This window comes from Phocoena sinus, chromosome 15, assembly GCF_008692025.1.
Source record: "Phocoena sinus isolate mPhoSin1 chromosome 15, mPhoSin1.pri, whole genome shotgun sequence".
NCBI classification, from domain to species: Eukaryota; Metazoa; Chordata; class Mammalia; order Artiodactyla; family Phocoenidae; genus Phocoena; species Phocoena sinus.
Window position 1 is genome coordinate 46,452,293 of NC_045777.1, and position 21,859 is coordinate 46,474,151.

General features: G+C 46.4%; 1 protein-coding gene across 1 annotated transcript in view; it reads left to right on the forward strand.

The window, feature by feature from the left end:
• The first annotated feature begins 273 nt into the window (after nucleotides 1–273).
• The window catches only part of RALGAPA2 (Ral GTPase activating protein catalytic subunit alpha 2), a 284,371-nt gene continuing 262,785 nt past the window's right edge, over nucleotides 274–21,859 (forward strand). Inside the window, 1 exon segment of the mRNA XM_032604977.1 lies at nucleotides 274–379. Coding sequence (XP_032460868.1) covers nucleotides 274–379 — 106 coding nt within the window.

Consider the following 21,859-nt stretch of genomic DNA (forward strand, 5'->3'; position numbering starts at 1 on the left):
AGGCGGGTCCAGACGACGCGCGCATGCGCTGCGCCCAGGGGCCGGACGGCACCTCCCGTGGGGCGGGGCGATGGGTTCAGTGTCGACACCGCCTTCCTGCTCCGCCCCTCGCCGGCCAGGCCCGCCCCTCCTTCCTGGAGCCACAGCCGTAGCGGCGGCGGGCGGCGGCGGCGGGCGGCCCGGGAGACACGCGCCGGCCAGACCCTATGCGGTGACTCGCGCGGCGCAGGCGCCTCCTGCCCCGCCGGCGGGGCCCGGGCTCCCCGCGGCGGGATGTTCTCCCGAAGGAGCCACGGGGATGTGAAGAAGTCCACGCAGAAGGTGCTGGACCCCAAGAAGGACGTGCTGACCCGCCTGAAGCACCTGCGGGCGCTGCTGGGTGAGGCGCGGCGCGGGCGGGGGTCGGCGCGGGATGCCGGGGCGGGGGGCGCAGACCCTCTGCCCGGGCCCCGGCGTTGTTCCCGGGAAGCGGGCAGCCTGGCCCGCGGGCTTGCCCGTCGCCCTCTAGTGTAAACTTACCCCAGATTCTCGCCGGGTGGCCTCGGGGTCGGGCGCGGCCGGGACGGTCCCCTCCCCAGCAAACCCTGGACGCCCGGGGGTCCTCTCACGCACACATCGAACTGTCATCTTCCCTTCCAGTTTTTAATTTTTATTTTTAAGTCCGAGACCCTAAGTAGACTGAGACCCCAAGTGGTCCCAGCACGGACTTAATTGAACTGTCATCTCCTCCTCCCCCCATCCCCCCACTTCAATTTTATTTTTACTTTTGAGTCCGATCCCCGAACAGACTGAGCCCCCAAGTGGCCCCGGGATAAATTTAAGTGCCGTCTCTCTTCCCATGGGTCTGGCTGCTTCATTTTCTTTGTGTTCTTGGTATGAAGGGGGCTCCTCGTGTCTGCTTGGAGGGAGGGGTGACTTTCCTGGGTTCAAGGAGGCTGCTTCTCCTTTATTGTCAGGATGACACTGATGGTTATGTGCCTTCTTCCGTTTTTATGAGCCCTCTGGGTGGAGGTTCTGCAGAGCCCAGGTCGGCCTGCACTTGACCTGGGATGAAACTCACCCCTGTGGGTGTGAAATGTTCCCAAGGCTTCCTGTCCCCTGCCACCTGTGATCTGTAGCTGGTTTGCTATGCTGTTTTGTTTTCTCTTCTTACCTCCTTAGTCTTAACTTGTGTTTAAGGTGGAAACACCTTTGCCGTCTATAGACAGACTTGTCTTTGTGTTATTTGCGGGCTGAGAAAAAGATACTTTATGTTTCTTCTAGATGTCTTTTTTTTATTCTGAAATTGAGCAAAATCACCTGATTTAGGGCACAAAGTCTTAATGTGTCTGTCACTTGAGGAAATATGGTATAACAGAATTCATCATATAGGTGAGAATTTTAAATAAAGATCTTGTTCATGAGATTAAAATTTGCAAATGATTTCTATTTATACTCCGTGAAGTACCTCTAAGGAAAACAACAAATCCACACACCTGGTTTTGCCAAGTGAAGTTTTTTACATTCTCGGATTCCTTGAGATTCCGCCCCTCTGGGTCAGCTTGGAATGAAATGTAAATTAAGTGCTGTTAGAGGGATTAGTTTTCAAGACTTTTGTAAGTGAAATTCGGTGTTCTTGGTAAACTGAACTTTCTACTTCCTGTACTAAAATACCAGGAGCACACAGGACGCATTGTGTGGGGTTCTTAGTAGTGACTGATAACACCTCCTGCAGGGACATTTTTTGATAAAGGAGAGTAGAGTGGTATTTTAAAGCATTTGATACTTGGGGACTTTTTCTGTGGTAGAGAGCTTGAACTTTTGTTCTGTCCAAGTCTACAGGATTAAGTTGGCTACATTTTGCAAAGGCAGACGCAATTAAACCTAGATGTTCGTTTTCTTAGAGACACACAGTAGTACATTGTTACTGTTCTGAGAAAGTAGTTAGTTTTCAAGGCTCTGTGGTTTCAGTTGAAGATGTGTGTCTTATTTTGAGGAACTTTCTTTTGTCCTTTCATTGAGCCACCTGACCTCAGTTTTGCAGCGTGGAGAGGCTCTGTGATATTTCTTTATGTATGTTGGTTTTTGTTGATGCATCGCTGGTGGACTGGCCCAGTTTACTTCATTTATTACTGTAATCTTATCTGTAGGTACTAGATTTTTGTAAATGTGTCTGAGGAGTTCTAGTTCATAATGTTTCATGTAAACTTTCACTTATGACTGTGGTTGAAAGGCTTTAAAGAAAAATAGTACAGCAACGTACTAGTCCCACCACGTCGCATATCCTACTGGTTTGCTACTTTAAGGAAAAGTCTACTAGGAAAAAAGTCCTTTTCATCTGAAAAATAGGATTTAGCCAAGATCAAGAAACTGTTCGAATTGGGGTTGACATATACACACTACTATATGTAGAATAGATAACTAATGAGGACCTACTGTATAGCACAGGGAACTCTACTCAATACTCTGGAATGACTTATATGGGAAAAGAATCTAAAAAAGAGGGGATATATGTATATGTATATGTATAACTGATTCATTTTGCTGTACAGCAGAAACTAACACAACATTGTAAATCAACCATACTCCAATAAAAATTAAAAAGAAAAAGAAAAAGAGACCAGATTTGTGGTTACCAGAGGCAGGGTGTGGGGGGATGATTGGATGAAGTTAGTCAAAAGGTACACACTTCCAGTTATAAAGTAAGTCCTAGGAATGTAATGTACAGCATGGTAACTGTAATTAACACTCCTGTATGTTGCATATGGAAGTTGTTAAAAGAGTAAATCCTAAGCATTCTCATCCCAAGGAAAAACATTTTTTTTCCTATTTCATTCCTTTTGTATCTATATGAAATGATGGATGTTCACTAAACTTTCTGTGATAATCATTTCATGGTGTATGTAAGTCAAATCATTATGCTGTGCCCCTTAAACTTATACAGTGCTGTATTTCAATTATGTCTCCATAAAACTGGGAGAAAAAAAAGTATATTTGCAAAAAAAAAAGAAACTATTTGAAGGAAATGAATAGAAATTATTATTGTTTTTTTATTTGTATATTTTGATAATACTCTTGCTTTTCATATATTTTCCAGTGATAATAACGATGTTATTTTTTACATACAAAGTTAATAGCACTTGACCTGGATCTGTAGCCTGCAGCTGCATGACTTTGGACCAATTACTCAGCCTGTCTTTGAACCTTAGTTTCTTTACTCTGTAAATGAGTATGGTGATGTCTGTGAGTGTGATGTATAAGCTACTTCAGCTTGGAGTGGACATGTAACAGTTTCCTCTGTCATTACTGTTTTCCTGTCGTTAGTAGAATAGGACAAGCGATTTGATAGGTTGTCCCGTCTCCTTTCTTATTTTAATAATTGTGATGGATTTGCTCCCTCTTCATAAAAATTAGTCTGTATTTAAGACAGCTGGCTGAGAAAGATACAGTTAGCTGTGAAAAGTAGAGTATTTCTTCATATCATGGTAATGACTCCAGTTAGAACTTGCTTAGCTACTTTGACCTGCCTATATATTGTAGATTGGTCTGGTATTATTAACTTTATTTTATTTAATGTTAATTTAATTTAATTTAATTTTTTTGCGGTACGCAGACCTCTCACTGTTGTGGCCTCTCCCGTTGTGGAGCACAGGCTCAGCGGCCATGGCTCACGGGCCCAGCCACTCTGAGGCATGTGGGATCTTCCCGGACCTGGGCACGAACCCGTGTCCCCTGCCTCAGCAGGCGGACTCTCAACCACTGTGCCACCAGGGAAGCCCTTAACTTTATTTTAAAGGGGGAGGGGAAACTGAGACACAGGCAGGGCTTACTGGGGGCCAAGCCATGCACTCAACATTGTGTATGAATTATGTAATTTAGAGGAAGAACAAAGAGCAGATAGGTCCCCTGACTCCCAGGTCTCCTTACATTGTTGAAATCATCCTTGGGAAAATAAATAAGTAAACAAAACAAAACTAAAAAAACATTCTGTAAACTGCTGTCTTGCTGCAGCAAAGATTCCATGTCTAATTACAAGTTGAGTGCCTACTGTGAGTCCCAAAATAGGATTTAGAAATGGCATTGATGTGGCAGGAAGAATAGATGTAAAATACTAGTAAGCACGTAGTGTGTTATGTAATTAGATAGTGGCTTATGTACGGTGGACTCCATTATAGGATTTCTAGGGGCAGAAAAGATCATTAAGAACAAAGATAGGGGCATCTTGAAGGAGATCCTGAAGAATGGTTAGACTTGTTCTGTCCAGTAGAAACAGATGTCAGCCACAGGTGTGATTAAAAATGCTCTGGTAGCCACATCTAAAAAAGTAAAAAGAAACAGGTGAAATTAATTTTAATAATATCTATATATTTTTAACCCCATACATCTAATATGTGTTACATCAACAGGTAATGAAAGTAAAATGTTCAGTTTTTTCCATCATTTTTTGATAGCAAGTCTTTGAAATCCCATGTGTACTGTATGTGTGCAGCACGTCTCCGGTCGGGCCAGTGGCATTTCAAGAGCTCAGGAGCCACAGGTAGCCAGCGCGGCATGCTGGACAGAGCAGGGTTGGACTTGGGGAGAGTCGAGGGGGAGAGCATTTCCGGCTGAGGTGGGGAGGAGCTGGTGGTGGAAATACACAGTGATGATGCGGGAGGTTGAGGAACCTCGGGCACTGAGGATTGGGTGCTGGGAACCCTGGCCCTGAGGACGTCCACAGTGTCAGAGCAGTCACCAAAGTGGTGTGTAGGCCAGGGGTAAGGGCAGGACAGCGAGTTGGACTTCGGGGTCATGGGGGAGGGGAGGAGAGGTGACCTGACCGGTAGGAGCTGAGGCAGGTTGGGGCCAGATCAGAAAGGGCCTTGTTTGCCGCAGTTAGAAGCTCAGATCTTATCCTGCAGGTGAGAGGACCCACTGGAGAATCCTTAGCAGGTCAAATGGTAATATTCAAGCACCGCCTCTCTGCCGGCAGGGCCAGGATAAATAGATGGGGCCAGTGGGAAGGCAGGGAGATACTGAGAAGACTGGTGACGAAGGAACAGACAGGGGCTGGGGCCTGGACAGGAGGGGCGGGGCCACGAAGGACCCTGTGGCAGGACAAGCGATTCTCAGGGAGGAATGAACATAAGGTTTGCAGAAGCTGGGAGAGGAGTGATTAATCTGAAGGAGAAGAGGTTTGGGGTCAGGGGCCACAGGCCAGTCAAATCTAGTGACACCAGGGTTCAGACCAAATATCTGGAACCAGAGGAGAGAACAGTTGCTCACAGAGGCTCTATATGCCCATAGAGCAAAACTGAACATTTTGACGTTTCCTTTTGTGCATCTGTTGCTTTAAGTAGGGACAAGTTCACTTACAATTTTAAACGTTGCCTTTTAAGCTTACTTTTAGCATTTCCCCATGTTTTGTTCCTTTTATTTTTATTAACTACAGATGTTTGTTGAGGCGATGTACCATAATTTAGCTTACCATTTCTTGGGTAGTTAAATAGTTTCCTTCCTTCATCTCTCCCTCTTTTTTTCCTCTCTCGCTTTTTCTCTCTTTTTCTTTCTTTCTCTGGTGTAAATAATAACTACTCTGAACATCTTGGGAGGTGGCTTCTCCTGCATTTTGCATTATTTTCTTGGATTAGATTCCATGGAGGTCACACTGCTGCGTTTATGCCTCAACCCACAGTGCTGTCCCACAGTGCTGTCCTCAGTGTCGCTCCCATTGCCCTGCAGGCAGCGAGGGTTGAGGCAGCCACTTCCTTTGCAATCTGACTAGCAATAAACTGCGTTGTTAGAATTTGATAATTGGTGTTAGGTATTTGGGGGAGTGGAGGTGTCTTGGATAGAGCCAGAAGAGTTGGGAGGAGACTCTGGCTAACGACAGAGCAAGATGAGTTTGGTGCTGATGTGTGTTGAGTTTGAGAAGAAGGTGAGATACAAATGGAACTGTCTGGGAGGTGCTGGATGTGGGGTCTGGAGCTTAATGAGGGGTTAGAAAGCTATGGCATGGTTATTAGCATCGTGATCTCACTGGATCGTCCTACAACCTGTGATGAAGGTAGTGTTCCCACCGCAGACCTCGAGATGGGGAGACTGAGGCTCCCGTAGGTGGGCTCCTTGTCTGCCAGCTCCCTGTCTCTAAGGGGCAGAGCTGGGGGTCATAGGATTATACAGCCTGTGTCGAGCTTTTGCTAGTTACCTGACGCAAGCATATTTACATACCAGAAAATATATTTACCCACCAGAGTGAATGTTAACTTGTAAACAAAAGCCAAGCAGTTTTTGCGCGTCTCCCAGAAATGTCGCTTTGAGTTTTGCTGCTCTCTGCCTAGTCTGCTTTACCGTATTCTTCTAGGGAGACTTGAGGCCATATTTGACTTGAACATGGCAGAAGATAAAAGGACTCCTTCTGTGTTTTCGTGTTCACTGGCCTCTCGGTGCCCTTGGCAGGCCTTACAGGTGGTAAAATATTTGCATGGACATTAGTGCCACATGGACATTCTGCAACCAGAGCAAAGCTGGGGGTATAACTCCAGGCCCTTCAGACAGTCTTGGGATGGTTTCTCTCAGTTGACCTTGTCTTAATTAAAGCGATTTTGCCCTAATGCTCCCTTTGCTCATTTTTCACCGGTTACTAACATTTTATATCTGTAACTTCTGGAATGTAAAATGAACTTTGGACACATATATGTCACACAAATACGCCATCCCTGCGCCTAGTGCTTGAAATTGTCTAGCCTTCTGAAGTGAGAAAGGTGGACCTAGGATAAAAGTCTGACTGAGCTCAGATGTTTCGTTTGAGATAACTAGAAAAGGTTGCCTTTGACCTTTATTCTGGGAAGAGAGATAATTGGTAGGTCTGGAATATTTTGATGTAAACTTTTACAATTTGTATTTTTATTTTGTTTGTAAGTGCTTTATTTGCAGATGGACATAAATACTTTTACTAGCTGTTTAGAGCACTGATCTTTGGACTCTAAGTGCCACAGATGAAACTAGAGAACAGTTTATTGCTTTCAAAATAGCAAATTGATTCAATTTAAATTTTAAAATTATTTTTAAAAGAAGGAATATGTTACTCTACTGTAAAATCAAGAATAATTAATATATAAATGTAGTAAGCAACTATCTTGTTCTTGGATTTTTAAAAAATTCAGTTTCACGTACATTTTTTCGAGTCCGTATGTGCGTGTGTGCGTGTGTGTGTGTGTGTGTGTGTGTGTATGTCTGCTTGGTAGGGCTGTGTCTTCAGAGATCAATAAGGCACAAGCCCAGGATTTACTGTTTGTTAGGGGAGACAGACAGGTAAACAGCTGCATTTACCACGAGGATGTTAGTGCTGGGGTGTGGGGATGGGGTAGGGGTGGGGAGTGCGCGTGGTGGGTGGGACTGTACAGGTGGCTGCAGGTGTAGAGGAGGCACAGCAGAAGGGCCCCTTGGAGAGGCTGCCAGTGCTTCCTTAGGGGGGCGGGGCTGAGGTGGGTCTGGAGTAATGAACACGGGTTTCCCAGGTGGGCAGGCTGGGGGCAAGAGGACTGCCGAGAGAGGAGCTTGTGCAGAGGTGATGGTGTGGCCACCACGTGGCTAAGTGCACACTGTCCTTTACCCTGTGCCGTGGGTGGACGTTTGGAATCCGGGGAAGAGTTTTAAGCAGAGGAGCCACCAAATCCAGTGCCTTCCCTCGGTGATAGTCCAGGAGTCCCAGTCTCCCTGAGGTTTGAAACATGGATTCCTGGCGGGTGAGAGCTCCCATCCATTCGGATTACAAACCAGGAGGATGTAGCCTGGGCTGCCAGTGTTCATCTTTCCCTCCATGTGGGGAGCACACACCTCAAATTGAATTCACAGTCAGAGGGAAGCAGAGCGGAGAGACGGAGAGTGAGGAGTGTCCGTGGACCCTGTGTGAGCTGAGGGGCCCAGCCCTGTCTGCGCCATCCCCACCCCGAGCTTCTCAGTTGTAGGAGCCTGGAGCACCCTGTTTTTGCTCTAGCCGACTTGAGTCATATAAGATTTCTGAGCCTTGCAATGGGAAGAGTACACATTAATATGCCAGGAAGAGACTGGGAAAGTACAGATCGAGGATGGATGGGTCTGTGTGTGTATGTGTGTGTGTATGTGTATATATATTTATATATATAATATAAATATAAATATATATGATGTGTATCTATATAAATAAAATGGGCACAGTTTAAGTGATGTGGATGCTGCCTGCCCTTCCACTCAGCGACCATGTGCCTGCGTGGTGGCATGAGGAGGGACAAGGGACTTTGCTGTGTCCTCAGAGGTCTTCTTTCCTTCATGTCTGTCACTGTGGGAACATCTTCCCAGCTGGGTGTGCCTCTCATGTTTAAGGGTAATTGTGATTTTCTCCATTTTTACCTTTCACGTGACTTAACCCCACCTAAGACGTAACTTGACTGTATCGATAGCTCACATTCATGTAGCACTTCACACTTTTGCAAAATGTTTTCTCATATTCTCATTTGATCAAATTGCTTTCTTAAGGATTTATTACCCTCTAGGTTCTTAGCAGAGCTTTGTTTCTGCATTAGTTCTGAATCCTCATTCCAGAATTTTAACTTTGATATTTAGCAAAGAGATGTTTCATAACGATTTTATGTCCTTTATGTTGTTTTAGAAACTGAAACCACGTCTGAAAGATACTGAACACTATTTTAAAAGTAGTTGTAATCTTTTTTTTTTTTTTAATTATTTTTAATTTTTTTGTGTATTTTTTGGCTGTGTTGGGTCTTTGTTTCTGTGCGTGGGCTTTCTCTAGTTGCGGTGAGTCGGGGCTACTCTTCGTTGCGGTGCATGGGCTTCTCATTGCGGTGGCTTCTCTTGTTGCAGAGCACAGGTTCTAGGCGCGCGGGCTTCAGTAGTTGTGGCTTGCAGGCTCAGTAGTTGTGGCTCGAGGGCTCTAGAGTGCAGGCTCAGTAGTTGTGGTGCACAGGCTTCGTTGCTCTGCAGCATGTGGGATCTTCCCAGACCAGGGCTCGAACCTATGTCCCCTGCATTGGCAGGCGGATTCTTAACCACTGTGCCACCAGGGAAGCCCAAGTAGTTGTAATCTTTAACAGTCAATATGTACTTTGATTTTGTTTTTGCAACTGTGGTTTAGTTAAAAAAAAATCCCTTTTGAAAAAGATATGGAACCCGTTGGTGTTGTCTTGTGTTTGAGTTTCAGTGATGTCATTTATTTATTGAGGCTCAACCTGGCTCTCAAGGACACAGGAGGTACTAGGGACAATGCTTGTGCCCAGCTGTGGGAGCTGTGAGGGTGAGCATTCAGATCAGCTGTGCTCCGGGGAGCGTCACTGACCGTTGCTCCCAATGCTGCCCTTGGATTCACCACCACTGTGTAGCCAAAGCTGAGCTCTTCCTGGGCTCCTCCCAGCCAGTTACTGAGCACGCGGGGGTACTGATGTGGCCGTTCCTTTGAGACCCAGATGCCTCTGAAGGGAGACTTTGTCTCAAGGGCTCCCTGTTGGCCTGGCCGGCAGCTTTTCAGACCTGTGCTGCCTCTTCCTCCTCAGCCCTCCTCCCCTCCCCTCTTCTGTGCAGGGGTCAGACCTCCCTTCTCAGGTCCTCCCCTTCATCCTTCACAGACAGCTCCCTCAGTAAACCTCCTGCGTGTCCACTCCTGTCTTGGTGTCTGCTTTTCGGAGAACCCAAACTAATACGCCGTCCCTTTTCCCAGAGGTGTCAGCCAACCTGTCATGTAAAACTCTTCCAGGAGCCGGCAGAGGTATATTACATCTTCACACAAAGTGTCTTCGTCCCTTTTCGCTGAAACGATCTTTCCTCAGAATTCCTATAGCATTTTGTGCCTTCCATTTGGCATTTATAGCCTTTGGTTTTGTATTCTACTTAACTGTGTTCTGCCTGATCTCTCTCACTAAGTGATATTGATACTAAATAACGTTGAGAACACCAGCAGCTTCTCGTACATCTTGATTCCTTTTGGTGACATACTTTCTTATTTGTAATAATAATAAGTAGCATTTAATCAGCGCTTTCCATGTGCCAAGTACCGCCAGAAACACTTCACATGTGTTAATGCATTTAATCCTCTCCCAAGTGGGATAGGGAATGTTATTATCCCCATTTTACCAATAAGACCCAGAGAAGTTGAGAACGTTGTCTACGGTTGCACAGCTAGTAAGTGACAGAGTCAGGATTTGAACCCAGGCAGCTGGCTCCAGAGTCCCTTTATTCATTTAACAGTTATTTTTTATCCAACCCCAACCATGTGCCAGGCATTGTACACAGCACTGGGCACGCCTGAGCTTGCATTCTGAAAATCCAAGAATATGATTTCCACATAGATGGATCTCAGTCTGGGGGAGAGTAGCGACCACCGGTATGGATGTTTAGAAAAATTTCTAGAAGCCTTCCTGCCCCAGCCAGAAGTTCCCATCATTAAAGTAATGATTCGAGGGACTTCCCTGGCGGTCCAGTGGCTAAGACTCTGCGTTTCCAATGCAGGGGGCGTGGGTTCGATCCCTGGTTGGGAACTAAGATGCTATATGGCGCGTGGCACAGCCAGAAAAAAAAAAAAAAGATTCAAGACCACGAATTAAGTTCTCCTGACAGAGCCCTCTCTCCTCCCATGTGTGCGTGCACTGTCAGACCCACCCCCTGAATCCAAGAGGAAGAGCTTTAAGAAAGGACGATTTCTGTGGACAAAAGGGGGAAGAGGTTGGGGAAACCTTGACTGGGGTGGAGGCTGAGGGCCAGCGGGGCCAGAGGGCTGTGGGTAAGGACAGGCTTGGGTGAGGCTTAGGCAAGCACCCCAGATATTTTTTCATGGAAACAAAATGGGAGAGACACTGTTGTCAAATTTTAAATTTACAAAAACCAAAACTGAATTACCATCCCCCGAAAAGGGCCTGTTATAACTAGTGGTGAACATTCTTCCCGTGAAATCTTGATAGTATTTTCAGGACTGCATGGAAGAGAGGGGAGCTGAGGACACATGTTGCTTCCTTACAGCTTTCTAAAGGGGTTAGTGTATTTTCATTCTGTCTGGTCATATTTCCGGTGCCGATAGTGTAAACCTCTTTATTCCATGGATTCTGTATCTGATAAGATGAGGATGTGTTTGGGCCAGAGAGGCTTGGTAGAGTAGAGCTTATGCTGAGCTCCCAGAGTGGGAGTAAAGTATTACATAGTCTTTCTGTGTATGTGTGTGTGTATGTGCGTGTGTGTATGCATGTGTGTATATGTGTGTGCGTGTGTCATATTGCAGATACTTACTTTTGAGAGAATGGTTCCATTCCTTTCTTCCTGCTCCTAAAATAAATACATATACAAACATATCATCTTTAACTGAAGTAAAAAGTAAATAATGAACTGGAAAAATAACTTGAAACTTAGAGGAGAGGAAATAGTTATATCCCCCAAACATTAATAGGAAAAATTATAATAAATAGATGTTCAAAATGTATGTGTATACATAAGTCACAAATGAAGAAATGACACCTAGGGAGATGGCCTTTGCCCCCAAACGGAACAGTGACTGCAGACAGAAAAGAGAAGAGGGGAGAGAAAGAAGCAGTGCTGGAGAGGAGAAGCCAGCCGTGGCCGGGGAGCCCTAGCTGGCACACGTGGCTGGTCCTTCCTTGTTGCAGCAGTGGGTCCCGATAAGGAGACAGGCCAGGACCACTGTGGCCAGTGGGGCAGGAATGCTTGAGTGTGCCAGACGTGAGATGGGGCCACACAGCAGACCGAGCTTGTGATAGTGTGTAGATGCGCTTACTACATCGCCCCAAATTCTAGTAAGAGCCAAAGAGTAGGTACCTTTGAAAGTGCCCTGATGCTGACAAGAAATGGAGATCAGCCAGTGGCTGAAAATGAATGAGCACAGGAAAACGTTGATGGGTCAGTGCAATGTTAATTAATCTCTGAATGGTGAGAAAGGCAGCAGACGGGCTCAGTTTCAGGTACCTGCTAAATTAGAACGCTGTTTGTGCTCTAAGTTGTGTTTCTTTTTTTAAGAACTTGAGCCATTTCAAAATAAATTTTGTTTGTTTGTTTTGGCTACGCCCCACAGCTTGGAGGATCTCAGTTCCCTGACCCGGGATTGAACCTGGGCCTTAAGGTAGTGAAAGCCCGAATCCTAACCACTAGACCACCACGGGACTCCCCCTAGGTTGTTTCTTAATGCAAAGGCCTGAGGGAGTCTTGGTCTTTGGCTCAGTGTTAATTGAAAAGACGTGTGGGTTCTAGGACCTGGTGTTGCTGCTGAGCGTGCGCCGAAGGGGAGTCTGCTCCGCGGTCGGTGATCAGTCCAGGTTTAAACAGGACTTGACGTGTGCTAAGGCCACCAGGTCTTGTAAGTGAACCTGCCGGTGATTGGAAATTTCATCACCTTTTTGCATTCAGAGGTGTCACACCTTTGCTTGTTGCTATTCAGTTCAAGCTGTTGAGTAGCTGGACAGAGACTGTTTCTTCCTGCCCGACCGTATCATTTTTCTACCTTTTCAGTAAATGACAATTAGAGAAACATAGCTTTCTCTAAAGACAGCAGAAGTCCTCTACACCTAGATCATTACAAGACATTATGTACAACGTACGTGTTATTGCAGAAGAGGTCTAACGCCAATGTTGGGCAGAGGAAATTTAAATTATTTTCTGTTTTTAGGGCATTTTAGTCTTGGGAAAGATACTACTGTACGTATTGTTTAGGTCTTCAGTGTTCTTCAGGGTTCAAAAGTAAGACACGTTTGGAGGGAACTATGGCCGATGTCATGTCTGCTGTTCTTTTTTATGGTACAAAGTCAGGCTTTGAAAACAAGTTCTTTCTAAATACTCTGGCAGCTTTTTTTTTTTTCTGAAATGAATAATAGTTTTTTCTGAAAAATAGTAGTTGTTTTCTGGTTATAAAATTTTACATACTCATTATAAACATTTGAATAATATGAATAAGCAAAAAATAATTTAAGTATGAAAAAGCTCTTCACGTTCTGCAGTCCTCTGATAACCATTGTTAAAATTTTGGTAAACATGCTTTCTGTTCTTCTTGTTGCTTACGTGCAGCCTCTCTCCCTGTGTCTTGTAGGTACACACATAAACACAGTCTTACATGAATAGTTGTTATACGTGGGCTGACGCTGTATTTTTGACCTAACACGCCTTGGACATTTTTCACATGAGTAAATGAAGGCTTACATGATACTTCAATGGCCCTATCGGGTCCCACTGGACTCACGCAACAGATTATCCACTGCCCATTCTTCAGGTTGGCAGTTCCAGGCCCTTCCATGCTGTCAGCAGGCCCTGGCTTGGCGGGAGCAGGGTGGCTGCCCGGCGGCCGGAGGGGCCTTTGGTTTCTTATATGAAGGATGAGCGGGGCTGACGGTGTTGCAGCTGCTGATGCGGCAGGGGACAGTGGGATGATTTTCTGGAAGTAAAGAGAGCTCCTTGGGGAGGGCCGTCTCAGTCTCTGCGGAATTAGCTTCACAGAAAGGCCGCCCTTTTAACCTGTCACGGAGGAAGGCCATTCCCCTTGCAAGCTGGCTCTGGTGTCCTAAATAAACCAACTTCTGGGTCCCCTCTGGGGTTTAGTATCTATTTAGTTCCGGGACTTCTACCAGCTCTCTCCTATGGACTTAAAAACCTTGTGTTTCCAGGTGTACTTCCCTGCCCCTCCTCCATCACTTTCAGCTAACGTTAGATGTACTTAGGTAAGCGGTGCGGGAGCCGGACTGCCTGGGTTCGACTCCTGGCGGGGACCTAACCTCTCTGACCCTCATCTGGTGGTGGGACAGTACCTGCTTCCTAGGGCTGTGGGAGGTTTAATTGAGTTAATATATACAAAGCCCTTTTGTAAGCCGTTATGCTTATTAATAATAATTATTTGACGTAAGTAAGACGGCTCTCTGCCCTCAGCACCACTTTTCTGCTGCCTTACTTGTTAGAAATGGAGCAGGAGAGGTTACCGTTTAGCTCCTGTTTTATCTATTTCTGTCTCCAACTCTTTCCCTAGTGAGTGGTTTTGACTGTAATATAGGCCAATTCAGATCAAGAAAAGTAGAAGTAGTTATGCATCGCCTTAAAAAATTGGATGAAACTTGATTCCTACAAAAGAAATAGATATATGAAAATATATAAACTGTTATGTATAAATTAAACTACAAGGATATATTGTACAACACAGGGAATGTAGCCAATATTTTATAATAAATATAAAGTATAACCTTTAAAAACTGAATTACTATATTGTATACCTGTAACATAATACTGTACATCAACTATATACTTCATAAAAAATACATGTATATAAAACACATTAGATTTGAACATTATATTTCATTGGTGTATATATTTTGTTTTATTGTGTTGGCACGTGATATCCGTTAAAAATAATGTTTTAGAGTCCTGCATTTGAGACAGGTGTGTCAAAAATGTTTAAGATAAAAATAGCTCTACTTTTAAAAACTAGAGCTCTAGGTACGTGGAGTATATCTTTATCAGAATCACTTTTACATGGGGACTATCAATCCAGGATAACAAAGTGTTAACATCTTTCTGACTTCTAAGAATTTTACTTTTTGCACCTAGCTACCATATAGGTATAAAGAAATGAAAATAATACATCTTAGGAAACGAAGTGGGATGAATATAACTTCTACAACCTTTCAATTATACTAGGATTTGTTTCCTGTTCTACTGTCAGATTTTACTTCAGTATCTACAAGGATGTTTTTGGATATAGGTAACAGAAAACCCAAATATAAACATAAATGATGAAGAATTTTTTCTCCTATAGAAAGCAGTCCCAAAGCAGGTGGTCCCCCGAGCCAGCTGGCACGGCAGCTCAGTGACGTGCCCATCCGCACGCTCTCCCCTCCCTGCTTTGCCCTCCTTAGTGTCCTCTGCCTGGCAGGTTTGTCCCTTGAGTGGCAAAATGCACTGGAGGCATCGCACCCGGACGGAACAGCGTCCAGAGGCAGGAAGAAAGAAGCACTTCTGCTTTGTGTCCCTTTAAGAACAATGACCCTTTTCCAGGCATCTCCACCAGAATTCTTCCCCTTGCTTGTTGACCAGCACTGGGTCACAGGCTTGAGTCTAAACTCATAGCTGGCAGGGGGCTATTGCCACAGTAACTGGCTCAGCAGCATCAGGTCCCACCCCCACGAAGGGCACACGGATTTGCGGGGTGGATGGTCCCTGAACAAACAGGGGCTCCATTAGGAAGAGGAAAGGTCTGCCGTGGGAGTGGCTGGGCGAGGGGGCAGGAGGGAAAGCGGGATCATTTACTCCAGGCCACTCTCGCTTTCAGTTTAAATTCTACGGAGATAGAACAGTCCAACATGGCTGTAATAATGTATGTAGAAAACACAGTTATCAGCAGAGCTAAAATGTGAGTTCATTTCATTTCCTACAAACAGGAATATGTGGTTTAGGCCTCCACGTGATTCCAAAAGTATTATGTCGGCGTTCTAGGCTCCTCTTCCTTCCGTGGTGCTTGGGCGCAGAGGTACGTGCGCACCAGCTATTGGCCCCAGAGAGGGCTGAGAACTGGATGAATAGTGTGGAGCCCCGTAAAGTGGGGGTTGGGGGATGCTTGATTGAGTTGGTGGGTGGGTTTAAAGTGCTTGTTTTATTATACAGCATCAGTTGCACATGTACAAAACATATTCTTTCGCATCTATTCAGTACTTAAACCAACAACTTAAAAAAATCTTTGCTATCTGGCACATGACCTGTGCTCAAATAAATACTTTCGGTTGAATTAACGGTGAAACTGACTGGGGTTTTATGGAGTGAATATGATGCAGGGGCAAGGGAGGTGATTGAGGGACTATGAAAGGGCTGATTAAAAAGATGGACCGTGGAAACCAAATTAGGAAGAAAAAAAGAAGTGAAGACTTCAGAGGGATCATAGATCATGACAGGGTGGTGGGGTCATCGGATTGAAGGACCCAGGAAGGTCGAAGTGTTGTTGGAATTAGGTTTCCAGAAGGAGGGAGTAGGGGAGATAGGGAGAATGGGTTCAGACTTGGGAGGCAGGGAGGTTAGAGGGATGCCCGGGCAGGCCTGGGGGCAGAGGTTGCGGAGGGGGCGTGGAGGACAACCTCAGTGGAGATAAGGAAGTTGGGCATCAACTGTGTAAATGTGGAAATCAGCGCTGGCTATGAGGGCAAAGATAGTGAGCCAGACCCTGAAATCTTCTGGAGAGCGTCCTGGGGGTGGGAGGGCGGGTGTAGACTGTGCAGCCACTGAAGCCGGAGCCTCCACCTGCCATGCAGGTTAGCGTCCCCATCCACACGAGGATTTTGTATTTGCATGTAATCAGCACAAGGACGTTTTTAGGTCTGCACATAGATGCATTTTCAGATGTGAATTTCTCTTTAATAATAATGATGACGATAAAAGTATTGAGTTACCACTGAAGCATAGTCAGCATACCTGCTGTCTTATGACCCGAATACCTGCTGAGTCTTGAAAGGGCTTCATTATGAGGACTTTACCTCCTCACCAGGTGAGTTCCAGGTCGGTTACCTGCCCTTGGAACAGCATTGCACACACAGGAGGTTCTACAACCTACCGGCTGGTGTCAGAAAAAGGAGTCCCTGCCTGCACTCTAGTTACTGTTGCAGAAACTTTCTGCTGAGGAAAGTGTGTATCAGCTGGCAGCTCTTGTCGTTCGGACTCATATTGTCTCCTTTTCCTTCTTTGACGGAGGTGACAATGTGTCGTACTTGGGGCACCTCTTCACGGGCTTGCTGGCTCTCATGGCCGGTGAAACTTCCTGGTGATGAGTTGCTTTTTCTTCTCCACCAACATTTTCACAGCAATGGTGCAAGACAACCCATCCCAAACCTCAGGCTTACAGAGACCTTACGGCAACAAGCATCTATTTTATTCCCTCACCTATCTGCATTGCTGCGTGCTACTGCCCTGGCTGCAGGTTGCCTGGGGTTGGGTCCTGCTCTGCTCCATGAGTTTCCTCATTTCCTTTGTTTTTGTTTTTTAAAATTTTATTGGAGTATAGTTGATTTACAATGTTGTGTTAGTTTCAGGTGTACAGGAAAGTGAATCAGTTATACATATACATATATCCACTCTTTTAAGATTCTTTTCCCATACAGGTTATTACAGAGTATTGGGTAGAGTTCTCTGTGCTATTACAGTAGGTCCTTATTAATTATCTATTTTGTATATAGTAGTGTGTATATGTCAATCCCAGTCTCTTTGAACCAGAGACTACTTGACGCTCTCCAGCCACTGCTGCGTCAGGCTTCTAATGACTGGTTGTCCACAGCAGGTCGGGAGATCAGCCCCAGACCAGTGTGGGTGGGCATTTTCTAAAGGAGTGGATGGAGGGCGGGAATAGTTCCTGGCATTATTACAAAATACGTAACACAAGAGGGAAAGAGGGCGGGGAGCTAGGCAGTTGTGAAAAGGTGAAATCACCAAAATCTCATTAGCCCTTAAGTAAAGGCGCCATACTCATGACGTTTATCCTTGTCGGTGTTTTCTGTCTTGTGTCTGACTCATTTATTTTCCTTGTTCTCACTGTTTCTAAATTATGTTTCATTAAGCCGCCACATTCGCCTTGAACTTTTCACTCACCCCTTTTCCCTTTCACCGGCATGTGATCTTGAGCATCGTGCTTCAGTGCCAGTGTCTAGGGAATCGGAGTAAAATAGCAAATGACACCGTCTTCATCTACGTGCAGACGTGTAGGCAGCACTGGGATGGCTCTTGGCCCTGGGGAGGGTGGGGGACGGAGGGCAGGAGGATTGGGGGTCACTCCCTACTCCAGAGGAGCTGGTCTGAACCCCTTCTTCCTCTTGACAGTGTCCACCAGGGCCCCCAAGTCTGAGAAAGACATTCCCTCCTGCCTTGGTGCTTTCAGGGTCTGCAGCAGGTTTTTATGAGGCTGGGCTATGATCCTCCCAACTAAAAAGGAGTAAGATTGCTATTGGGAAGGGTTATATGCGGGAGGAAGTGGAGGGACAGTCCCACTAGTTTTGGAGCATCTGCTGCTGAACTGGGATTAAGTGCTGTGCCTTTTCGAAAGGTCTCCTTAAGTGGGTGAGTTTCACGTATCATTGAGTTTTATGGCTCCACAGGAAGCTGGGTTATTCCCACCTCGTGAGATGGCCTTTGCCAGGAGCTAGGTAATTGGAAAACAACTAACATTTATTTACGTAACGCTGACTACACACTTAGAAGCACTTTGCTTATGTTCATTTTATGGGCACAGGAACCATCGTTGGCCACATTTCTCAGGGGAGGAAATTGAGGCACAAAGTGTTTTAAATAACTCGCCCAGGTCTTGTAGCTTCTGGACTTGAACCCAGGCAGTCTGCTCCAAAGGTTCTGCCTTCAAGGTTTGCTGTTGTCTTCCAGCTAGATGTGGGGAAATCATTGTCAGCAGGAGGCTTAGCTGGACAAAAGGCCAGGGGAGGGTAGCTTCTGGTGTGGAATATAGATTATTTTTCAGATATAATGGGAAAATAATAGAAACAGTTGATTGGCTGTTGGTTGGTGGTAAAGGAGATTGCTTTACAAATCCCAGAATGACCCCTAGCTCTGTAAAGCTGGCTGCAGGTTGCTTCTCTGTGGTCAGTGTGAATGCACTTGCCTGGGTTTTGTGATGCCAGCCAGGCAGCGTGCTAGCGTCGGTGCCAAACACACCCAGGCTCATCACCTCAAAGGTGGTCTACAGCCTGGGCTCTGTACCTGGGGACTTCCCCTCCTTCCCGCTTCCTTACTGGCCCCACGAGGCCATGGGGAGGTTGCTGTGAGGTCATTGTGGGGAGCCGGGCCGTGTCTCCCCTCGTGTCTTACCTGTCTTCTCATCCCCCTGCTCTTCTCCCTCGGGCTCTCCTGCACATCCCATCCCCGAGGGGACGACGTATTTCTCTATATTCCTGACCCGATTTCTGGTTTTGACTTCTTCCGTCTGTTTCTGAGGCCTTTGTGTAGCTCAGGTTTGAGCTGGAGACCCAAACAGGAGTCTCTGACTGGCCTGATATCTTGGGCAGGTTACAGACGATTCTGAACCTGAGGTTTCTTTGTCTTGACCACACCTGCCCCATCCCCCCCACAGGGTTGTGGTGAGGGTCAAATAAAATACAGTCATGAAAGTGTGTCTTTCAAAGCATACATGTACAGTGTTTTTAATGTTCCCAGCCTCCCCAGGTGGCCTTGTCACTCCCTGCTTTGATGTCCTGCCTGAGCTTCAGGCACGCTGCCGTCTCTGTTACTTGCTTGTGTTCCTGTACCCTGGAGGGCCCTGCACCGTATTCTCTTGGAATTTCCCAGCATTTGGCGCAGGGCTATTTGGCAGGGCTCAGGACTCAGTCTTGTTTGAATGAACAGATGAAGAGTGTCTTTCGAAAGGAAGTTTGTGGTCATAGGCTTTTTTTTGGTTATTTTCCTGAGCAGTCTTCCTCCTATATATCTTTGGTTCTCGAAGTTACCTCGTTACAAAGTAGACCTGTGATACTCCCTCGTGTTCCCTTCTGCAGGACGCTAACTCCCAGTGCGCGCCTTCTCCAAGATCTATGCTTTGTAAATATTCATCTGATGAGTCTTGTTTTTCCAAAAATAAGACAGATCATGGAAACATTCTAGGTTTTGAAGTAGAGATAGAAAATATTTATTTTTTGTTTGTTCATTTAACAAATGTGTGTCAAGTACCTTTCAGGTACCAAACTCTATTCCTGGGGCTGCAAGTACAGCAGGGAGCAAAACAGATGGGATTCCTGCCCATATGTGGCTTCCATTCTAGTGGAGTGCCTGTTGGTGGAGAAGTAAATGAATAAATGAGACAGTCTCCACTCATCTTAAGTGCTGTGGGCAGGGATCACGTGAAGGGGACTTCCAGACCAGTGAGGAGTCCTCACATGGGTAAATAAACTAGTAGTTAACAGATGTTACACCCTTCGTTCACTGTGTGCTGGGTGACCTGGAGGGCGTCTGCTTGTCTTGTCCTGAGGACTTTAAGCTCCATCCACTGCTAACCCACAAGGAAGACAGTGAATGGCTGAGGAGGAAGGTGGCTGCCGCCTGGACTCTGGCCTCATGAGGGTGTCTCTGTCTGCATGAAGCCCCTCAGCCTTGACGAGGACCCTTTTTGCTCAGGTCGCTGACACTCGAGTGTTTCTGAGGGGCCGGGGAGGCCAGGGAAGGTAGACTGTTGGTGGCCCATAAACTTTCTGTGCTGTCTTGCCATACCTGTGTACCCATGTCCTTAGCATGGGGATGCTTTGCTCGCTGCGGCCCATTCACAGGCGAGCAGTTGGCCGCCCACCCGCCAGACTCCGTGAAGGAGGAGGTGGGTGATGGAGGCCATGCTTGGGGACACGGGGGCCCCTTAGATTTCTCTGTGGAGGTTGTGTGGGGTCCCAGCTCTGAAGGATGAGAAGGAATGAGCTGGATGAAGATCAGCGTGGGGAACACGTGTGGGAAGCTTGGGAGATGGAAAGAAGCTACGGCGGCCAGAGTGCAGGGTGCAGAGAGAGTGGTGTGGGACGGACTTGGCCTTGAGTGGAGGAAAGCCCGCAGGGCCGCCAGGCTATGGTAAAGGGTTTGGATTTTATTGTAAGCAGAACTGGAGGCCGTTGGGAGGTTTTGAGTAAAAGAATGGTCTGATTTGGCTTATTCCGTTTTACTGTTGACGACAGTGTGGAGAGGGGACCGTGGAGGGGAAGTGGTGATGCGGGGACCCTGGGCAGGGATGGGTGGCGGGCAGGGATGGAGGTACAGTGCCCGGTGGGTCTGTGGAGGAGCCCACACCCCGGACACAGGCTGGGAAGGAGCTGGGAGGAGCCGGGATGGGGACTAGGTTTCGGCTTGAGCAGCACAGTGGGTGGTTCCTGCGGGAAGAGCAGAAAGTGAGGGTGAGAACAAGAAGCCTTTAGACCCTCACTTGGAGCAGGGGCCACGAGAGCTGGGGCTGCAGAGCGGAATCGGGCGTCCTCAGCAGAGGGTTGACATTTCTCTCCTAATAACCCCAAGGATCTGAAGAAGGGTCAGGCCACTTTTTCCCATCGGCATGAGATCTGATGGGTTACAAGTTGTGGTCACTGTCCTGTGATTGTATATTGTAGGCTGTTTCTTTTATTTAGTTCGTTCAAGAAAATATTGAGCTAAATGCTATATTCCCTGCAGGGTGCCTGTTGATGCTGAGACACAGAGGAGGTCTGTGAGGGTGGGGACTGTCTCTAACAGAGGAGACAGACCCTTCCATCAGAACTAAGTCAGGAGCTGCACCAAGAGTGGAGGACAGTGTGACACCATCTAGGACGGGGAGGAATAGGGCTGTGGGCCCCAGAGCAGAGGCCCTGACCTGGCCTGGGGGGCGGGGGAGGTTTCAGCAGTCCCAGGAGCAGTTGGTGTTGGCATGAACATGAACAAAGCCCTCTCTTGGAACTGACACATCCTGCAGAAGGCACTTGAGGATTCCTTGGCAGGGTTTTGTAGCTCGTGAGAATGGTGCTATTCACATGGGTTAAGGATCCTGATGTCATTGTTACCTGCTTGGGCGAAGGTAAACTGGTTAGTTACCAGGAACTTCCACTGCTCTGTGCTCAGTGTTAATTTGTGGCAAGAAACAGAAAGTGAAATTGGCAGTTCCTATGACTTTACCAACACCTTATGTGCATTGTTTCAAAGAACCAGGGCGGATTTTTGCATGAAACGCGCTGTGTAGTTATCAGAGGGAGACAACTCTAGACTCACCAGCAAGAGTGTTAACTTTATGGGATGTAAGCATAGCAGTGGGTGTGTTCATACATATTCACATTAGGACCCTCCAAAGCTGATACGACTCTGTTATAGATTGAATAGCAACACACTTTATTTTCTTGAGTAATCTTGTAGGACTTTAAGGAAGCTGTTTTTAATTTTCCTGAGGTTTCCTAAG